The following is a 23,218-nucleotide window of genomic DNA, read 5'->3' on the forward strand; positions in this document are numbered from 1 at the left end:
CAGCTTAGCTGTCCCGTGGTAGTCAGGGTGTACCTGTGTGTGAGTTAGTGCTCGTAAAAGAGCTAAGTGTTTGTTTTGTTTATTTTGTTTTTTTGTGTGACTATTAAAAAAATAGCGCAACTGCGCTTTTAAAAATCAAGTTTCGTGTGTGGCTGGGTCATTTTAAGTGCTGGAAAAGAACCCGAAGGACAAAAACCCTTCACAATATACAATATATATATATATATGTATTAATTGTGTGTACTTTGTGCTATTATTCTCATGTCATTCTGCGCTAGCTCTACATCGGATCGGATGACTGGGGTCCCAATATCCTGCTCTCTGTAGTGATGTCGGAGCCGCGGTCCAGCCCCAGGTCATGCTGCTTTCGCTCTGCATGACTCGTTTATCACTTTGAATAGGAACTGCTCACTGGAGTGACGTCACAGCAACGCACAGATAATACAGCCCAAGTCATGCTGCGTGAGAATAGCATGCCAGTGTACTAGTTCGACGTTAACAACCTTGACATTGCACGTTTTTTTTTTTTTTTTTTATATATATCAATCACGTCTCTCAGGACTGGCCGTTATGCCAATTGAAAAAAAAAAAAAGTACTTAAACGTACACACACAGGCTAAATGTGTTTTTTTTTCACCTTTTGCTCTTAATATGGTTTGTATACACACACAGTTCAGTTACAAAGGGCAGTGACAACCGCACTAGTTAATCCTTTTCAGAGCAAGTATCGAGTGCGGTTATTAATTTAGTTTGGTTAGTTAATGCGCACTAACTGTGTGTGTGTATTACAACTGCACTTGGTGCTCAGTGGATTTCTGCACAACTAATAATGTCATTGTTTATCAGACATTTCCATGTGATAAACATGGCTAAAAAAAATATAGGTGCCTGATGAGCCGAGCTGATTTTGTAATATTGATGAACAGTAAATTCATAACTGGTAAATAGTGCATACATATAATATACTTTTTTATTTAATCAGAGTACAGTTGTATAATATTTTGTTGTAAGAAAAAAAAATTGCAACGATAATCGATGCATTGATGTTTTATTTTTCAAAATAAAGAACAAACATTTGTTTTTTTTAACAGACGATCCAATAACTAAAGACACAGTTGTGCATAATAATTAAACAAAAAGGCACAACTTCTATTCAAATTAGAACACTTCTGATTATTAAAAAAGAAATACAAAGTACTTGTGCGTGAGATGAGCCATAATCGATGCATTAATTAATTGTTGCACCTCTGGTAAATAGCTTCTTATTTTTCTCTCCAAAGGAGAAGCAGTTTACTGAAAGATTTTGGGAAGTGAATCTGTAAAAAGAGAACTTGCAGAAACCAAATTATATTTAAAATATGTTCTCAGGGGTTGAACACTCATGAGATAGTAACTCGCCACAGTTTTAACAGTACCAATGTCATTTTAAATCTCAACATTTGCAATAAATAAAATCTTGTTTTTATCATTTATTATTTCTGACTCGGATTCAGTAAAACTCAAGAAAACATATTTGTATAAAACAAAAACTATCCTTTTTTTTGGGAGTTTCCTTAAGTTGCATGGTTGATATCCCCTATACTCACAACAGTTGATACAGAGATATTCTCTATACTTTGTACCTGCTAGCATCTGCACCACAGTGCCCCCTATTGATTGGAATGTATTGTGCCGCTCTATATTGATGATGAATGGCATAAATGTACAATCCCGTCCTGACCTTTCTGAGCACCATGAAATCAATGTGTGTCTTTAGCCCCATGCAAAGGTTTATTAATAAAGGTTACTGTCTGAAATTATGTGTTCTAACAGTTGATTGTCACAGATCATTAGGAATGGCGTAATAGCTTCCCCAAACACACAGCATTGAGGGGAGTTATAAATGGTCATTCAACAGTGGCATAAAAATGTACACTTTACCATATGGTTTTCTTAAAATGCATTCAGTGTTATCTGTGGTAAAAACTTTAGTAAAGCTTACAAGAGAAACTGATGAAGACACAAGGTGAAAACTTGGCTGTTTGACTTTCAAGTCTTACTTTCTAATATTTGATTGAGTGTTTCTTCAAGTTATTGATGTATAATTTAAGGACATTTTTTTCCTCTGCAGTATGTGTCTATGTTTTCAGAGAGAGTCAGAGAGATCGTACAGCAAGCAGGCAAAAGTCACAATGTTCTTCTAGTACATTTTTTTTTAATGTTGGTGCTGCTTATAATTAGTGCTTATGAAGGGCTAAGGACAGTGGCACAGACTACATTTAGACACCGTGCCAGCAGGCAGGCACCATGAGTGCTTCCCTTCACAGCTCTGCAAGAGAGAGCACACCTTAATCCTGACCTGAACACCCCCTTCCTGCTACTCAGTCCTGAGCCTCAAGAATTAAGTGTGTCACTTGGATCAGAGCTTGATTTAAACTCAGTCCTCCAGAGGTGCAAGACTGAGACATCTAGCCTCTAATATGTTTGTGTTTTTTATTTTATTTTAACAGGATTCATTCCCGGGAGCACTTCAAAGAAAAATATGCAGTTAATGAAGTTCATTACACTTGTGATGTAAGTGAAACTGTTTTTTGTCCTTTTTCTTCTCAATTTCTTCTCGTTTCCTTAAAAGACACCTTAACGAGCTTATTAAACAGTGTGATGACAGCAGCTTGATTCACTAGGATGCATAACTATAATTTTCAATTTTGCATGCCAAATGGAACCAATGAGATCAGTGGTGTGGAAAGTTCACACAGTGTTTGTGTCATCCCACTGTGATACTTTCAGCCGCAGTTTGTGCTGCTTCCTTCCTTTTATTGTTGAATACTTTGTCTACAAAGAGATTATTTAATTTAAATAAATACTAAGTGATGTTTGCCTATTATCTACCTATAATGGGGTCATTGACAACCTCTACATGTCTACGCAAAGAATAAAGATTGCGAGTGCTCTGAACCCAGCAGTCATCGCTCACAAAGGCACTTCAGGGCTGTGCACAGCTGTAAACATCTGCTGTTTCCATGGGAAGCCCATGTTGGCTGGTGGTAGAACGTCTAAAAGAATGATAGTGGTTAAATGTGTGATAATCAAGGCTTTAGAATCAATTTCCTCTTATTAGCATAAGTAACCTTATCAGTGGACCTCTTATTTTGAAGATTTGTACTTTTATTGGGGGTGACTTGTTCTTATTTTCTTATTTGCTGTGTCTGCGACACACTATATAGTAGTACGCTCTGTGTTATAAAGACTGTCTAATTGTGCGTAATACAGAGTGTTTCAGCCTGGGGAATAAAGTATGAACATGGTGAGGCAATGCTGAGAGACTGTAGATGATCCTTTGGCTGAAATGATCATTTTCACTTTTCTGACTGGCTTTATACTTGGCATTGATCTTCCTGTTCTGTTCTGATATTCAAAAAAAAGAAGGTTGTCTATCTCCTACTTGTTTCAAATAACCAATTTCGAAAGGTATGTATCTTACAAAAAAGGTCAAAAGAAAATCAAACAACCTTGAGCCATAACTGTGAAAGCTGGAAATAGATAAGGAACAGATTGGACTATCTTTCGTATCGAGAGAAATATGACGTGTCTGTACATACAAATTGATGTTTGGAGTACACACATACACTAAAAAAGAAGTACCAACATACAGCGTTTTTTTAATATTCATAGTCTATTTCGGAAACAACACCTGCTGTCGTTTTTTTATAAAGCAGCCCTGGGGATTAAATAGAATCGCATGCAAAGGGAAACTACAATCATTAGTACGAAATTAATATAGCAGATTGCTTGTGGCGATCTGTTTATATGACTAGCTATTGTTCAGTGCCTGGGGGAGAATAGGATGGGGCTTAAGACTTACACTGCAGTCCTGCTGCTGCTATTGGCAAACCTTCAGAGTGGATTGCTGCTGCTTTTATGTTTCTTTCCAGCTCGGAGCAATGTAAGTGCTCTGTGGCATAACTCCCAAATCTGTCCTGGTCAAATACACACAGCTGGTATGATTAGAATCCCACTGTTGTTGGTGTAAGGCTATTCTTTCTCAGCACCATTCCCTAATCACCTCTGCTAAAAATGGGTGGTATTTTCTATCACCCTGTATAATAATTTGCATCACAGTGAGCCCAAGCAGGTTGTCAAAATGAACACATCTCCTTTTTAATTTGTTATTAGTCCTCTAATTAACTGGAATTATAATATAATCAGAATGCCAGAAGTATGTCATTTTTTTCTTTTTTCTCAGTAGTAATGATTCGAAGGTAATCTACTGAGCAAAGGAAAAGTAACTTACTGCTTTTCATTGTCTCTTTATCTTGCAAAAACATATATGCATTGTGATTTGTGTTTCCTTGCAGACTTTTTTTCTATGTTGTAATGAGTAAAGATTGGTAAAGCATTCACTTCCAACAAGGGCCTTGAAAAAACAAAACACAAAATCTTGTTTCAAAAACACTGCGGTTTTCATTTCAATAAAATGCATCTGCACTTTTAAATCAGAATACATGTACCTTCACCTAAATATAGGGCTTATTTTTAACAACCTGGTTCCCTTCCCTGGATCCTGCTGTCATATGCTGCCTTACACAGTTCTCAGTTCTCATCAAATGAATATTAGGACTTTATTTAGTATATCCAAACTAGCTTCAGAAACTCTTTAAATAATAAGTCCACTTATTACATATACATATATACAAATATAAATGCAAAGCATACTTTGGCCTGATAACCTTTTGAAATTTAATATCCAGGCTAAACATTGTATAACATATAGAAAAACAACAGCATCCTGCATATTTCTTTTTTCTCTGGCCCTCCAGGTTTGCGATATTGTATCTCACTTTATAGATTTGTTTCCAATGGCTTGCTGCAGCTCATCTAGCTCAGATACAAATCCGTGCTGCTGTTTAATGACCTCAAAGGCCCTGACTTGCATTGCCTCTCATTCTTTTTCTGACTTTAATCGAAATGTTGCTGTCTCTCTTTTGTGTGTCTGTGTGTGTGTGGTGGCATGCTTCATTTCAGATATCAGGGATCTCATACACAGTACTTTATGTGCATCCTTGTCCTCCTGCAGTATGTTTTGTGACCAAGGTTTCAGATTATCTTTCAGCTGACTGCAGACAAATAACCAGATCGTAGCATGTTACAATTCACTCAGCAGAGAAATGCCACTATTGTCCTGGACATTGTGCTAGTTTGTGGTGCTGGGGGATGGGGTGTTTGTTGCCCAATTTACCCCACTCTGGATAATAATTATCTTAGGATAGCAGTACTATCTTGGCTACCAGACTTTTAACCTTTTCAGTGCTTTGACTTGTGGGAACATCATGTTCACTGTTTCTGATATTGTTCCAAAGACGAGAGATCTCTTCATATATATTTTAAGTAGTTGATCTCTTGTGAGATGTTGTAATCAATTAGGTGGCACGAGGTAATGGCAATGGTTAAAGTGATCCACTTAGAAAATACCTAAAACCGCAAGCATAACCCTTATAAATGTATATATATAAAAAAAATAGTGCAGTGCTTTCTGTTAGATTAAATTAATTATTTGATGTTATCTGTTTGTAAAATGCTTTAACAAAAATGTAATAGAACAAAGTGGCCTTTTTACTGTGGCACAGTGGATTATTATTATTATTATTATTATTATTATTATTATTATTATTATTATTATTATTATTATTATTAGCAGTAGTACTATTAGTATTAGTGTGGCAGTTAAAAGGTTAGGCACACTCTCAAGTTGTTTGTTTCTTATCAGTGTTTTATGGGTTTATTTTTCAAATGGGAACAGCCAGTGACAAAATCTTTTTGATTGTCTCTGGACAGGCTTCTGGTGTTTGGCAAAGTTCCCTATCAAGCAAAGACAATTCAATACAATACAACCTTGGCCTAGCACAGACACAGTAGAGGCTTTGGGCTTTGTTTTTATTAGAATGGTAATATTCTTGAAATAACTAGTGTACAGGTCTCTAAGAAGTGTAGTGTTTTTTTATTATTATTTATTTTATTTTTTTTTACATATTTTATAGTGTTCTGACATTTTGTGGGAATGGAAACATGGGCTGTCAGCAAGGTCTAAACTTTATGAAAAAAAGCAGAATGCACAGAAAGGCCAAACCAGGGAGACATGTGTTATACAGACATAACATTTCATTGTAAGTTTAATTTGACTATATATGAAACGTATAGGAAGCCAACTTGTTAATAAAATCAAGGAATCAGAAATTGTAGGTCATGATCTGCAGGCAAAATTAAGGATGTGACAGGAGAAAGTACAGTATGTAATTTAAGGGCATTTTAAGCTCATGTCAGGTAATAAATAATTAAGAAACCAAAAGAATTAACCTCATTCTTTTATAACACTATTTCAGTCCTTTGCTTCACACAGGGACATTATTGTTGGACCTTCGTGCTGTTTTGTTTTATTAAATTGTTATTTTTCTTGACGTTTTGAGCTCACTTTTGTAACTTTAGGATATACATTATGTTTTTACTAGTTAAACTATACTGTACCATATACATGACAAAGTAAACCCTAAAGAGTGTGATTTGTAATATCTCTTAAAATCCACAGAGAATGTGTCTACCACTTAAGAGAAAGCTGTCATTTAAAATCAGCAAAATGAGCACTCCATTGTTCCCTGTGGGATCAAGAGTTGTCTAGACTTTTAAAGTAAGATTGAAGGCTTGGTGTACAAACTGTAGCCAGTGTGGGGTGGATGGACTCTGTGTTTTTCCTGCATGCAAAACAACTTCCTAAGCCTTTGGAATGCATAGTTATCAAGGTGAGGTGAATGCCATTCTTCGTTCTTATTGCTTTCCACACGGCGCTGAATATTTAGATAATTGTATGTCTGGAGTGTTCTAATATATAATGAAGTTAATTACCATGTTGTTTTCTGTACAGACCTCAATTTACATTCTCTCTGTCTCTCTCTCTCTCTCTCTCTCTCTCTCTCTCTCTCTCTCTCTCTCTCTCTCTCTCTCTCTCTCCATCCATCCTTGATTTTGGTTGCTAGGCATGACCTACAACATCTGGTTTCTTGCTTTTCTTTATAATTTGACTTATTTTGTAATTTTTTTAAGTTTTTTTTTTTTTTTTTTTTGATATTCAAACTGAAATATTATTCCTTTGTCTCTGTTAACCACATTATTCCAGAGTTTGGCCTTCCAATGCATTCTACAGTTCTTTTTGACAGTCCACTTGCAGTAATGGAGTGTGTGTGTGTATGTGTGTGTGTGTATATATATATATATATATATATATATATACACTGTAATACAAAAACACATCAATTTCATAATTTCAATCATTTATCAATATAAGTTTTACGTTTCTTGTTCTGAAAACGTACTGTGTTAAAAACCATTGATCCCCCTACCCCCTGATATTTATTTTCATCTTGATATCTTGCAACACTGTATCTAATGTAAACAGGCCGTCACTTATTGTCGTCCGTTGCCCCTTTAAAAACACGACCCAACACACCGGAATGGATTTTTACGGTGCTTGTGCACTATTTTTTTAATGAACACAAAACAAAACAACACAAAATAAACACCTAGCTCTTTTGGAGCGCTAACTAAAACTTCCAGGAACACCCTGTCTAACACGGGACAGCTAAGCTGTTTCCCCGTCCTTACACAAAACACAGGTTTAATACCACACTTACTTTTTATTCCCTTTGGCTACTCGGAGACAGAGCACCTCTTCTGCCTCCTTCTCCTCAGCAGCCTCTAGCAAAATGACTGCCCTCCTTTAATACCCTGCACCTGGTTTTAATTTAACAATAGCTACCGGGTGCAGGGGATAATTAATAATAAAACAATTAACAAACTAAATTAAACAATAAAGCAAAACAATTAAACTAAACAAATGTGCATTCCGCACATGTTTTTTTCTTCAGGGAGGCTTTAACCCCCTCCCTGCTGTCTTACACTGCTTAATTTGAAAGAACCCCAAAATGTTCCCCTGGGATAGTAATACCATCTTGAAATAGCTTTGTATTCAGTTCTATTGAGGGATTATTTCCAAGCACAAAGCACTGCTGATATTTTCTTTATTTTCATTTGTTTTCTTATTTTCTGCTTTAGGATACAAATGATATTTCTTTAGGTGCTCTTTACAGGTTCGGTGCCTGTATGTACATGATTAATATGCAAATATCCTCTGAATGTTTGGAGCTGTATATATTATTACATACCAGCTGTGCCTTGTAGGGAGAGATTCAGCTAAATCCTCCAATAAAATGAATGATTACGCTATGTAACACAATTTTTGTTCCTGGGTAGTAAGTGTTATTTCCTAATTGCTTATGCCTCAAAAGTATAGAAAATGGCTATTATTCCTCACAAACTTTGCTTTTGTGACCAGGACAGTGATATTTTGAAATTTACCTATTTCCAATGAGAAAACAGGCGAATTTGTGTCTTTTTGTTCACATAGTCAGAAAAAAACAACATATGAATCCAAATTAACATGTATTTATACTAAAGTAATACAAAAATGACTACAAAAGATTTAGACGTGAGTAGTTTTTCGAGATTTACGATTATACTGTAAATCACTTTCACGAATCAGCCCCCAAATGTAGTCTCCCATCATGTTCTCGTTATACTGTCCTTGGTAGCGGCGTTCAAAGTCCAGTATATCCTGGTGGAAGCGCTCGCCTTGCTCCTCCGAGTACGCTCCCATGTTCTCCTTGAATTTATCAAGATGAGCTTCAAGGATATGGACTTTGAGGGACATCCTACAGCCCATTGTGCCGTAGTTCTTCACCAGAGTCTCAACCAGCTCCACATAGTTTTCGGCCTTGTGATTGCCCAGGAAGCCCCGAACCACTGCGACAAAGCTGTTCCAAGCCGCTTTCTCCTTACTAGTGAGCTTCTTGGGGAATTCATTGCACTCCAGGATCTTCTTTATCTGGGGTCCGACGAAGACACCGGCTTTGACCTTTGCCTCAGACAGCTTAGGGAAGAAGTCTTGAAGGTACTTGAAGGCTGCCGCCTCCTTATCTAGAGCTCTGACAAATTGTTTCATAAGGCCCAATTTGATGTGCAGTGGTGGCATCAGCACCTTCCGGGGGTCCACCAGTGGCTCCCACTTGACGTTGTTCCTCCCCACAGAGAACTCGGTCCGCTGTGGCCAGTCCCGCCTGTGGTAGTGCGCCTTGGTGTCCCTGCTGTCCCAAAGGCAAAGATAGCAGGGAAACTTGGTAAAACCGCCTTGGAGACCCATCAGGAATGCCACCATTTTGAAGTCTCCTATGACCTCCCAGCCGTACTCATCATACTTCAAGGTGTCCAGCAAGGTCTTGATGCTGTTGTAATCCTCTTTGAGGTGCACCGAGTGAGCCAGGGGAAGAGACGGGTACTTGTTACCATTATGGAGCAGCACGGCTTTGAGGCTCCTGGATGAGCTGTCTGAGTTACTCCAAGTTTACTCAGCACTGAATCTGTCTGGAATGTTCTGGAAAATAGGTAAATTTCAAAATATCACTGTCCTGGTCACAAAAGCAAAGTTTGTGGGGAATAATAGCCATGTTCTATACTTTTGAGGCATAAGCAATTAGGAAATAACACTTACTACCCAGGAACCAAAAAAAAAAATAATAATTTGTTACACGGATCACCATAAAACAGGGAAGTAACACTGGTCATAAAGCAGTCCTGCATTTTTGTATTGAATCGCATGCATTCCTCAATATATTTACCGAATGAAAAACTCAATTTTGCCCCCCACCCACTCATCGTTGTGTTGCATGGCTGAGAATATTGTAAACAAGCATCCATTGAAGAAAGTCTTGCCACACTGATAACAGCAACTGGGAGCTTCTTGAACTGAAAATGTTTGGTATTAAGAAGTTGCATTGATTTGTAAATGTACTTCCTCACATTATCTTGAAATTGTACCCATCTGTACTTTAATAGTGTGAGAATTAATGTAATTTAAAATATAGGCCTTATATGTTATGACAATAGTCAGTTATGTAGCTTAGTTATGTAAAACTGATTTAAAAAAGCAAACGTAAAAGCAACGTGAATTTAGGCCTACTTTGGGTGAAATTGATGTTGGGAATTGTATGACATTTCTTTTAAATTATTGTTTTAAAAATAAGTAACTTGTAAACCAGGAAGGTTTTATTTTATCCAACAGTTCATGCAAGGGTAATACATATAATTTTTTGAATGCATCTTTTTTTTTTTTTTGTTCAGATTGCAGATGTCTTGTCCAATATGAGACCATCTACCCTTCTCACCCTGGTAAGATTGTGTGAAATTACATTTTAAAACATTATAAAGCTGCTAAAGATAAGATGCAAATCTTACAATCCCCATTATTGACCTGATTTCTGAAGTGCACAGATGGCTAGTTTCTTAATTACTCTTGACTGCTTAAAAAAAAAAAAAATTGGCAGTGGGCAATTGGAGACTTCATGTTCTTCATATTCATTATCTCAGGTCTAATGTAATGTACTGTACTGTGCGCTTCCAAGATCTCTCTCCTTCATTACCTTTCCTTAAGATGCTGTTCATGCTCGGATATTAGTATTTTCTTTCAGTGAGGAATTACCCTGTTTCCAGAAATGTTAGTATGCTGACAGAATGATTGCTCAATTCTACAAATATTTTTTTTTTCTAAGCAATTCACACTCATGCACAGCACAGTTCATTGCATTTTAAATTAAAGCATCTGCTTAAATTGAAATGAACCCTAAAAATTGTCCCTAGGAGAGTCTTGAATTGGCATGCTTGTTCAGTCAGTTCAATGGAGGGATTACTTACAGGCACAAAGTACTACAGATCTATTTATTTTAAAGTGATCTGCTTTAGTTTACAAACAGCACCAGCTTTTATTTGTAAGTTTTTGTTATAGGATCAGATGACTTTACTTTGCTTCAGGGTATCAGAAATGTTTTTTTATTGTGAAATAATATGTGCATCTCTCTTACAGCGTGGGCTGAATACTGATAGTGGAAGCACCTGCCGTGAAGCCTCATTTGAAGGAATCAGCCAGTGAGTTTCAATTAATTCTAACAATTCATTTAATTGCATTCCTCTTTCGAAACATAACAGACTATTATTAAAATCACAAATATCAGTACGGTTTGGGATCACAGGTATGACATGTATTTGCGATGTTCTTATGTCTGGCTGCTAAACATACCTGCAATAAAGTGTTACATGTTTTAGGAGAACACGCAGTACCAGTGTCTGAGGAAAAACGCATATCAGTAATACAAATGTTTTGTTTGCCACAGTAAAATTGATTTGCTGAAAGCCACCATACCCTGTGTGCTTTTTCTTTTTCAACATGTACCACTGGCTTCTCCAAATACAGTTTTAGATGCATAAACCTGAAACAGAAAGCAGAAAACATTATTTTCATGCCATTCTCCCACATTATAAGAAGGCATTTTACAGTGGCTCTTACAAGTCTGTGTGGTCATAAGTCCCATATGCCATTCCAATAACGCTTGGATTCTTGTTATAAGGCAGAACACAAATTGCACAACTACTTGGCTCCCATCTGTGCTATAAAGCAGAGCACTGTACCAGTAAGCTAATACTAAAAGTTTGTGGTTTAAACTTTTGGGTTACAGCAAACACATATTTTTAAGGGGGACCAAATGATGGTAAAGTAATTTTGCTTTTTCTGATCAATTATCAGAGTACAACATATCCAGCTCTAATCGCAAATAAAATATGTGAAATGTGTGGTTGCCTTTACTCTTAATAGCTCTCTGCATGTTCTGACTGCTGTGCTGCAGATTCCCGGCATGCTGTGCCCCTAAGCGCTCACGGTGCACGCAAAATTATGTTGTGATAGAAACCCAGAAGGCTGCGTAGAAAATTATTGAAATGGAATAATATGAATTTATTTATATCCGGTTTTAAAGAAAATCCCCCCCTCTAATTGGCTGTCATCAATTCCCATATAGACTACATGCACATTAATATTATGAACTAAATAAAACAACTGTGAATTTATAAGATAATCGCTACGTTTAAAAAAAAAAAAAAGGTTCTTGTGAATTTAACACTCAGTAAAGGTTAAGAACAGTGGTACTGGCTGACAAAGTTTAAAAGTCAGGTGCCATTAGAGATGTGCAATGGGAGCTCCCTCTTGTGTTTCTACAAGTAGGTGATTGCTTCTAAATCCTGACCGAAACACACTATGATATATAATCCGATGCTGTTGAGTTGTGCGATTGGATTACACGTGTCCAGTGACACCACCTAATTAAGTTAAGGCCACCTAATTGATTGTACTTGTGTACTTGTAAGTGGATTTCTAGCCAGGCCTCTATAGGACTAGCATTAAGATTTTGACCACTTTTGACAAAAAGATAAAAGGATGTTGGACAGAGCACACTCTAACCTGATCAACCCTACCAGGCAAACTGGGTAATCTGTCCTGTGTCTATTGAGGTGACACTGCTTGTTGAGATGCTGGGCTGCTGCTGGACTGGAATCTTGCATGTTCCTGATGGGTTTGGGTGCCATGCCTCCTGTACTACCCTTTCTAAAGCAAAGCGCAAATCCTATTCGACCATTCGTCACTTCCCATCATTAAGCATCCCAGTGATTGGAGATAGTATGAGTTTGAAAACCCTCTGTTGCTGCAACTACTACGGACTGCTGTATTGGGGTCAAGTGACCGTTTGGATTCCTGATGATAAAGATCTTAGTTTTAAACACAATATTCAGCTGTATTCTGTGATTGTTTATATTCTATGAACCGTTCTGTGGCAAAAATTTTATAAAGCTGTCACTGCCTCAGGATTGAGGAGCACTCACTTGCAGAGCTGTGAGATGAAGCTGTAATGGTCCTTGCTGGCACCATGCCACCTGTAAATGGCCAAAGCTGTTTCCCCCTTTACCTGTTTTGAGCATCAAATACACAAGCACCAATGCAGTAATAATTAAGTTTTTGTTTGTAAATACAATTTTCAGTATATTATTAAACAATGGTTTAAAAATGCCTGAAAAACTTCCAGCACAATGACCAAGAATAACAGGTCAAGAAATCACTTTGACCAGAGCTATTATTCATTCCTCTACAAGTAGTATTTACAGGTTCATTAAAACTTTCACATGTGGGATAAAAGTACAAACTACTCCATGCGCACTCCTCTTCAAAGCTTAATCACAGTCTACCTAATGCAAACCAATTACCATAATAACACATCACTCCCCTCAGTCCATTATCTAGCACCAATATATTATGTCTACAGCGAATTACTCAATTTCTGCGTTCTGCTTCAACACCAGGATTCAATTTGCAAGTAGATCTTTTTAATACAGTTATTGAAATGTTTGTATTGCACCTACGGTAATACAAATTGTAATCTTGTACAGAATAATGTATGATCTCGCTTTTAACACTGGGAAATGATATCCTAATATGTATTGTACTTATGTTTTTAAAGAGAAAGTAGCTTCAAATGACAGTTTCCATTTTTTTTTTTTTACCTTTTACTTTTATTAAAATGGTTCTGAGCAGTCTTGAGTTCTGATTCTCAAACACTGACTTTTAAAGATTACTGTTATTATTATTTTTGAAAATAATTTATTTACTGCAGATTTATTCAAATAGCATTTTTTTTTTCATAACACTATGTTCATACAATCTAATTTACTGTCTGTCCAGGTTGTATTTGTTAGATCAGAATGTGATTGTCAAGGGACCCTAAGGGAAGCCATGGAAATCCACTATCCGGAATGGGGAAGGTGAAAACAGAAATAAGTTGCTGGGCTTTTGATAACAGTTAAACACTTTCCCCGGTCATACGAAAAAAGAAAAAAAAAAGTAAATTTTTGCGCAACGACACTCAGAACTAAACATAAGAAAAACGTATGTAATTTGAACCTACTTGCGCTGTAAGCTTTAAAGAACACTTACATCTGTAAATTGAACACCAACAAAGGCTTATAGTGTTATAAGGTAAGACGCTTTTTTATTGAATAACATATTTTTAATACCGAATAAGTCATGACACCTACTGGGGAGTGTAAACCAAGGCTTTGTAATTTCAGTTGCTGCTGCTTCCAGGTTCCTAATCACTTCATAAGTTGTGGCTCAGACTCGCTCCAACAGTCAAGCTGCAGTCAGGCTTGCAACAAAAGTTGCAGCAGTTTATTTGAAGCTTTGCATTTTACATATATGTATATTGCGAATTACAGTAAAAAAACAGACACACACGTGAATAAACAAAAGTTTCTCCGCAATAAAGGTAAAACGAGGGACAGAATTGGTTAGCACAGGTTAGCTCTTTTTTAAAGCAACTTAAAAATGCTAATGACTATGCATTGAATCTTTTTAGATTTCAAGTGAATAACACCCTTCTCCATCCAGAAATTGTCGAATGGTAAGTAGATTTCTTCTTTTTGTGGGAGGGGGTTGTCATCTTCATCTTGGTCTTTGTCAGGCATGAAGAAGCTTATGTTTAAAGTCATATATCATCTACAATTTTCTATGATTTAATTTCTTACCTGTTTTAGTATCCCATTATATCCTTTATGATTCTATGTTCAGAATTCTTATTTTCCAAGCTTACTAACTATTCCTCAAGACTGATTTGTGAAATGAGGCAGGGAAGCATTTCAGCATTGCATAGGCTTCAATACACAATGCTTCACTTATGGGCTTCAGCACATCACAAATATGCTTCATTTTTGGCTGGAGAATAAACGAACTAGAATATGAAACAGGTAACACAGTAAATATTGTGAACATGTAAAATGAAGGAGACAAACCAATACTTTAAGCATAGCACAGAAGAAATGACAAACCAATACTTTAAGCATAGCACAGAAACCAGGACCAGAGTGCACACACTTGGAAATTAAGTGGAGATAGACATAGGGAAGGAGACACTTCTTCACACAGAAAGTGGTGAGAGTATGGAATGGGCTACCTCATAATGTTGCTGCGGCAGAATAACTTGGAGGCTTTAAGACCCAACTTGACAAAGTTATGAGATCAATCAACTACTAAGAACCGGACAAGCTTAGGTGGACCAAGCTTGTCGTTCGTAAATGTTTTTATGTTCTCATTAATGAAAGATTAAAATCCAGTTGTTAAATGTTAGGTTTCAAATAGAAAAAAGGATTAGAGTACACAGTTTCAATTGAAAAGGATTTGTACAGTCATATGTACAAAATATTGTTCCTAAAACATGGGATAAGGCTTGTCATGTAAAAAAAGAAAAAGCATCTTAAAAATAAATCTCACGATTTAAACTCAGATCTTCAGAGTTATGCTTCTCCTGATAAGGTTGAAAACCTGTTGCATGTATTTGTTTTATCTCTACCATCTGATCAAAGCACCTACTTAGCGCAATTGAAGGGTTTTTATTTGACTCGCTCTCAAAATGGTGTTTATCAGAGCTGTAGTAGAGTTAATCCTATTTCAAGGTATTACAATGCTTTCATCCAGTTACAGATTTAACAAAAAACTCTTAACACTATTAATGAATACTGAAACCTGTGCCCCGTGCCTCTCATAGTAGAGGCTCGGCTAAATTTCTAGCTCTTGGCGAAACTGCAAGCTGAGTGCCAATAAGCTGATCCTCATGGAGGCCTACCTACTCTCGCAAGCAGAGAGCTGCAGGACTAAATAGCTATCTGGGGCCAATGGCACTCTTCCAGAGGATTCTTCTGACAGGGAAAATTTAGTCAAGCGACATATTTCATTTGCTATACTGTAGAGCTAAAGATTGAACCTGGGACCTCTTAATCATTTTACTTGTGATCCATTACTAGACATACAAAAATCAGATCAAAATAATTATATGCCTCCTGTCTGTTTATGTGTGTGCCCCCTTCAAACCAATGCAGTAAAATATGTAAGTGTCAATTGGATGTAAATTTCGTCCACCATTTAAACAATTAAACCTAAGGAAACCCTGCTGAGTTTACTAAACCTTTGCTGCGTCCTGTGTTGTCAGTATCGCGGCAGGAATACATTTATCAACTTTCACCCCAGGAGTGATCTCCAGGAGAAAGAGAATTTGTCTTCTCCGCATAGTAATGTATCCAGAACTGGCTCCCTTTTCCGACTATGCTGATGCTCAAATTGAAATTAATGACCATTGCAACTTTGCAGAAGGGAGTATGATCTGGATACACCATGGTGCTCATACGACTAATTTCTCCTGCCAAATGCTCCTGAATAAAAGTTGAGGAATGTGCGTTTTTATTTTGTGTAAATTATGACTTATGGGGCACAATTTTGATTTACGTCCTAATTATGCGGTGCTACATCGACAGTACATATGTGCAGTCAGACTTTGCCCTGTGAAGTGATTTTGGTACCATGATTTAAGCTTGTACAGCTGTGCTACTGGCAGTGATGTTTCATTGAAAATATCTAAACAATCAGGATTATGTTGAAAAACATATTGCTGGGCTTTTATATATTTTAAACAGCAGGTAGTATCAAATATATTTTAATATTTTGTTTACTTTTCCCTTACAATTTAATGATGTCTGCAATCAATGTAAATGACTCTTATTACAATTATTCTAACAATGTGCAGTTACATATGTCAGTGACAGGCGACTAAGACAAATTAATCCTCCTTAATACAGACCAAAACAAAACAAAAAAAAAAACACAACATATTGTACAGCTATGGCCAAAAGTTTTGCATCACCTATAATATTAGGATTGAGCCATTCATAAATTTTTTCATTAAGTATATGGAAAACTACAAAGCTGCATTCAATATGTTAACGTAACGTTATTCAGCAGGTTTCATTCAACTTTATGATTCAAAATTTTAACCCTAATTCTATAGGGTGATGCAAACATTGTAAAATGGTACTGGGACAGTAAAAAAATAAAACTAACAATGAAACTACAGTTCTTGCTCTTTTAAGCTGTTACAGGGCTCCCCTGTATATGGCAGAACCAGCTGTAATGCAGCATGGTTGTAGTTCACATTTGCCCCATAATGCCATTACACCAGCACTTTCATTCTTGTTCTAAGGTGGAACTCAAATAGCATGGTCTTGTAACTATGTTTCCGGATTATAGCATTAGAAAGGCAGCAGTGTATATACTGTAAGATTGTGTGTTCTTTTAATACCACATTATGCTGCCCATAAATTCCCTGAATGTAAAAGAAAAGCGATGTACTGGAATCCCATCGTTTCTCAGAAAGGAATGACATGATAATCCCGTGTGTGTAAGAACATATGACGGTGAGGGGCTCCCGAGTGGCGCATCCAGTAAAGGCGCTCCACGTGGAGTGAAGGATGCGCTCTATAGTCTGGACGTCGTGAGATCGAGTCCAGGTTATTCCACAGTCGACCGTGGATGGGAGCTCCCAGGGGGCGGCGCACAATTGGTCGAGCGTCGCCCAGGGGGAGGGAGGGTTAGGTCGGCCAGGGTGTCCTCGGCTCACCGCGCACCATTGACCCCTGTAGTCTGGCCGGGCGCCTGCGGGCTTGCCTGTAAGCTGCCCCAGAGCTGCGTTGTCCTCTGACGCTGTAGCTCTGAGGCGGCTGCATGGTGAGTCCGCAGTGTGAAAAAACGTGGTCGGCTGACGGCACACGCTTCGGAGGACAGTGTGTGTTCGTCTTCGCCCTCCCGAGTCAGCGCAGGGGTGGTAGCGGTGAGCTGAGCTTAAAAAATAATTGGCCATTCTAAATTGGGAGAAAATAATAAAATAATTGGCAACGAGTACATTTTATAAAAAAAAAAAAAAAAAAAAAAAAAGAATATATGACGGATCCATAGAGGACTTGATCTTCTTTGCATAATTCTGCTAAAGAATTGATGAAGCCCTTACATATACATAAGAGCCGTGAATGTGTGTAAAGAATGAATGATCCTTTCCAAAAAATATATATACAGTCAGCACTCCGTTACCCAGTTACATGTCAGTCGCTTTACCGCCCTTGTATTAAGAATAAAATCAATCCCCATTATATATATAATATATATATATGTGTATCACCAGTTTTCTGATACAAAGCTCATCTCTTCAATGTTACAATTTATCTGAATATCCGTCACAGCCCACATTTAAAAAATAATAATAATAATAATAATTCTCTCTAATGCCAAATCAGTCTGTCTTGTATTGTGCAGTTACACAGCGCTTCCTCCAGTTTCACCTGACAAAAATGCAGCCAAAATAAAAGTGAACGAGACAAGCTAGGGTACTGTAACAGTTAATCATTAAACAATTTTAGATACTGTGATGTATTTTTTTTGTGTTGCTTTTGTGCATTTTCATTTGCAAGTGAACTATGACATTACTGACTTTGGATACTGTTTTAATTCTGGAAACGTGTTGTTGTTTTTAATCTTTTGGTTTTGCTAAATTGGGTCATTAGGTCATTTGGGGAATTTTACATACTGCTACAATACATACCGGATTTAAAAGTATGTACTGTATTACAGTTAATGTGTCGTCTCTCTAGTTTTGGCAAGTGATATTTTCAGAGTCATATCATTCTGAATTAAAATACTACTTCTGTTAGTACTGTATCAACAAAACCAATACAGTACATCTAAATAGAAGCCTGCTTATTTTAAAACACAGTCCTTTCAGATATGTATTTTTGATATTGTCCATTTTTCAGGGAACACAAAAAAGATACAAGGGTTGGAACGGGCTAAAATGAAATAATCAGATATGCATCACACGCGTTTAACCGTAACTGAAGTCACAGTTGTATAGGGTCGGATATGTGAGTGCTGACTGTATATATAATAATGTATAATAATAATAATGTTGGTCATTATAATTCACTGCTGGAGATGCATGTCCCTGGCCAAGGTGATATAGTGGAGGCACCAATATCTATCTACCTATTTTTTAGGATTTGTTTTATTGCAGTTTATACATTCAAATAAATGACAGGCAAAGTTTAAAGCTGCTTTATAGGAGTGTTTGTCAACTGGAATATGGCAAAAAGTGTATTCAGTTTTATTAAAATGTTCAACATACATACAATAAGTTAACTAAAATGCAATAAACTAATGAATTCAATTTCATGAACTTCTTGCATGCAATTAATTAGGAATTTACTTTAAAATAACTTTGAATGTGTGTTAGGTGATGCTTTCTTAACATGATACATCCTATCATAAAAGAGGTACAGAGTATGTATAGTTTGTATTGTGCTGCAAGACCAAATGCACAGCATAGCTCATTGTAGTTCACCACATGGTTCTTGAGTGAAGAATAAGTGTGTTTCATAGTTGGTATGAATACATACTCTCTCTATCTAATTTATTTTTTATATTTTAACAAAATTAAATAATCATTTGATCTTATGCATCATAGAAGAAGACCATCACATGTATTGTGATATATATTGTATCGCGACCTGCATATCCCAGTACGTATCATGTCATGATGTTAGTGTATTGTGACAAAGCATGTTCTTGTCTGTGACTTTGTCGCTTATTTCGGGGTCTTTATCACTGTCTTTTAGTGTAAAAGAAGTACTCCACACAACACAAAAAGAAACAAAACAAGCAAAAACAAAAACCTAACTCCACATAGGAGCGCTGACTAAACTTTGAGGCAATACTGCGGGGAGGCTGTGTGGTCCAGTGGTTAAAGAAAAAGGGCTTGTAACCAGAAGGTCCCCGGTTCAAATCCCGGCTCAGCCACTGACTCATTGTGTGACCCTGAGCAAGTCACTTAACCTCCTTGTGCTCCGTCTTCCGGGTGAGACGTAATTGTAAGTGACTCTGCAGCTGATGCATAGTTCACACACCCGAGTCTCTGTAAGTCGCCTTGGATAAAGGCGTCTGCTAAATAAACAAATAATAATAATAATAATAATAATATCAATCGGACGGCTAAGGTGTTTGCCGATTCAACAAAAGTTTTTCAACACAAGTCAAAAGCGCTTCTCACACTCTGTACCTTATACAGGTTGTCATCGGCAGTCTATATTCAGGTCCCAGCCTTCGCACAGACAACCCCGTACATGTTACTAGAGCTCTTCATATACCTGCCTGCTTGATTTCAGGCAGGTGGTGTCCCTCAATATATTAGTGCCAGGTGATTCTCATTCCTGGCTCCAATTCCAAGCCCCGTGGTATTCTGGGGGATGTAGTCCTGCTATCCATTTTAAACTTCCAGAACTACATTTTCCTTTATCACAGCATCCTTACACTCCTAGACAGTTGCTGGACCCTCCCTTTTTGGTTTGCAATAATGCAGTGTGACCAAACCATAAACGTCCAGAAGAAGAAATATATTGAGGTACCTGCTACTATGGCATGCATCCCCTCTGCTTCACGTCTGCCACATCCGCATTAATATTTCAACCAAGACAGCCCCATTGGTGAATTATGTTCTCCAGCACCTGGTATCCATAGATATGATGCCCTACATGAAAAGCAGATCCATCTTTAATATGGATAGGGTACATGTAAAGCTTAGAAGGATAGTCATGATTGATAAGAGCTTAAAACCTCTTGAGAGGTGATGAAGATTATGTGTTTTTTTTATTATTCGTCCTGCGGCTCTACTGCTCTATTCTAAAGTACAATCTAACATTATGTGTGGAATACATCAATAAAATCATGGGGTTCAATGTTATGGTTCCTGTTAGCTTGGGGATATGTCATAAACACTGTTGAAATAAAATATTAAAAGAAACCTGTGCCATAAGTATCATCGTTCAAAACTTCAAATTGTATCCTGATGTGATTCTTCACAAGTACTAGTACTATGACCTTGGAAGTATTACAGGCTACAATAACTCAGTATCATTTTTATAAGTAATTGAGCTCTACGTGTTAACTTTTAATAAAGCTAACTTTTTTTTTTTCTTGTATTATGATGGCCATGCTGCATATATATATTCATAGAAACACTTATCCAATTGTGATGAAACTTGCTGAGGACATTCTTAAGAATAAGTTATTTGAGAGTGTCAGAATCTGGGAGTGGGAGTTGCACATTTTTACTTGTACATACAATGCATGTAGTCCATGGTGATCTACTTTTTATGTTACTGATAGATCTAATTATTATTATTTTTTATTACAACCGCTTGTTAATTATTCCAGTTTGTCAACCGGAATAAGATGCTTCTTTAGTTTTGTTCAGATTTTAAACATGCAGTAGAGTACACAAAATGTATAACGATTCTCTGTGTATTAATGAATTGTGATACTTCCTTTACGCATTTCATTGTATCGTAATAATTATGAATTATTGTGATTTTATAGTTTGTAGGAATAGGTGCTCCCCCCCCCCCGATATCATTTAGGTTAGAATAGTCTGTCATTAATGATCATTTGATTTCATAGCCCAAAGTAGCCCACCAGAACTGTAGTGATTAATATTATATTTTGACTGGAGTGTAAAATTACTAGGTTTTTGATGATAAATTAGCCTTTTAAAACAAGTTACAAAGCATAAAATAGATTTATTTTATTTTATTTACCAGTACATTAAGTTATTGTATACCCTTCAAGAAAACTGTGATTCTTTGATCGCAGAAAAAAATAAATAAATATGGAGGTTGCTTTTATTTAAATGATTTATTTATTTATTTATTTATTTATTTATTTATTTATTTATTAATTAAATGTAGTTTCTGGTACTTTTTTCTTTGTTCTTGAATTTACTTTATAATCCCCATCTTTTTCCTTTTCTGCTAGTCCTTGACCCATACCGGTAAACACTCAGTCCTAACATGTATAGCGAATAGAACTAAAGAGTACTAGTGTTATTTGTTGACACATACATGTTAATGATCCCATCGGGATTAAGATGTAAGACAGCTCTATGTGGGATAATGGGCATGCTGAGATCACCCTTCACTTTGCACGATTTTTGTAATAGAAAAGTATTGATCATTTAATTGCAGAGCACCATGCCTTCACTACTTGATAAATGTACTCGGCTGGAGGGATAGTGGTTTCTCACTGGCAATGTAGAATTTATGAAATGGGTAGTTCAGTGCAGACAAAGACAGTATTCGCAGAATTTCACACCTAGGGCTGGAGGTCTGATGATTATGATACAGCCACTTATTAGAAAGATTGGACCGCCTGAGTCTCTGTGGTTACCCCATTGCCAGCAGTATATCCATATACTGTGTTTAGCAAATAGACAGTATTCACAAATGTTCTTTCTGAGTACATTTTATCTACTCGGTCTACTCGCCTGCGGTTTCTTCTCTGAGCTGAAGACACAAATGTCACAGAATTGGGCCAGTTATTTGACTTCATCACAATAGCCAGGACAGCTAGACCAGACTTCAGCAATGCTGTGCAATAGGAACGATGTGCTCCCTTCACTACAGGCCCTGTGAGAACATCTGTGAGTGCAAATGCCGTTAGATGGTGTAAGCATTGTAATGAAACTGTGTTTATTTGAGATTTGACAGATTTAATGACCTGGCCCTTGTGTACAGATGCATAACAAGGAGGCTTCACAAGTATTTACTGATTGCTCTATAAAACTGCTTCGTGCATTTTGCATTGAAGCTTGTCATTGCAGAAATGGAGATCATGCTCCCATTGCATAGTAGGGCAGCAGTGTGGAGTAGTGGTTAGGGCTCTGGACCCCTGACTGGAGGGTTGTGGGTTCAATCCCAGGTGGGGGACACTGCTGCTGTACCCTTGAGCAAGGTACTTTACCTAGATTGCTCCAGTAAAAAACCCAACTGTATAAATGGGTAATTGTATGTAAAAATAATGTGTAAAAAAATAATGTAATTGTATGTAAAAATAATGTGATATCTTTTAACAATTGTAAGTCGCCCTGGATAAGGGCGTCTGCTAATAAATAAATAATAATAATAATAATAATTTTGAGCCATTCAAAGCTTTACTGTGAGAATAATGAGGCGACCCATAGATAGCTCATGCAGGTTTAATTAGGCTGGCAAAAAAATTCAGGATGGATCTTAATTCAATAAAGAACTAAAATAATTGGGGTGGGATACATCCACCCTAAATAGATTTAAAATAATTGGTGACAAAAAAAAAAAACATTTTGCAGATGGATAGAGATGCGCCAGGGAATCCGTTTAATAGATTATTGAGCATCATGACTTTGAGCCTCAATGAAACCATAAATCTTTGATTTTTAATCGCTGTGTGCCCCATTTGGAGTCTCATGTATATATTACACCACCTTGCTTCTTGCTTTTTAATAATAAAGTAATAATAATACAGTGTTCTCAATATATTGATTTATTGTTGATTATATTACCTCTGATAATTGGTTAGTAA

At 36.8% G+C, this 23,218-nt stretch overlaps 1 protein-coding gene across 1 annotated transcript in view; it reads left to right on the top strand.

Annotated features, from left to right (window-relative positions):
• pepd (peptidase D) overlaps positions 1 to 23,218 on the top strand; it is a 129,099-nt gene that overhangs the window by 9,769 nt on the left and 96,112 nt on the right. The window contains exons 4-7 of the mRNA XM_034904669.2: positions 2,490 to 2,553; positions 10,204 to 10,251; positions 10,943 to 11,004; positions 14,316 to 14,360. Of these exons, the coding sequence (XP_034760560.2) occupies positions 2,490 to 2,553; positions 10,204 to 10,251; positions 10,943 to 11,004; positions 14,316 to 14,360 (219 nt within the window). The remainder of the gene's footprint in view (positions 1 to 2,489; positions 2,554 to 10,203; positions 10,252 to 10,942; positions 11,005 to 14,315; positions 14,361 to 23,218) is intronic.

This window comes from Acipenser ruthenus, chromosome 20 (assembly GCF_902713425.1).
Source record: "Acipenser ruthenus chromosome 20, fAciRut3.2 maternal haplotype, whole genome shotgun sequence".
Classification (NCBI taxonomy): Eukaryota; Metazoa; Chordata; class Actinopteri; order Acipenseriformes; family Acipenseridae; genus Acipenser; species Acipenser ruthenus.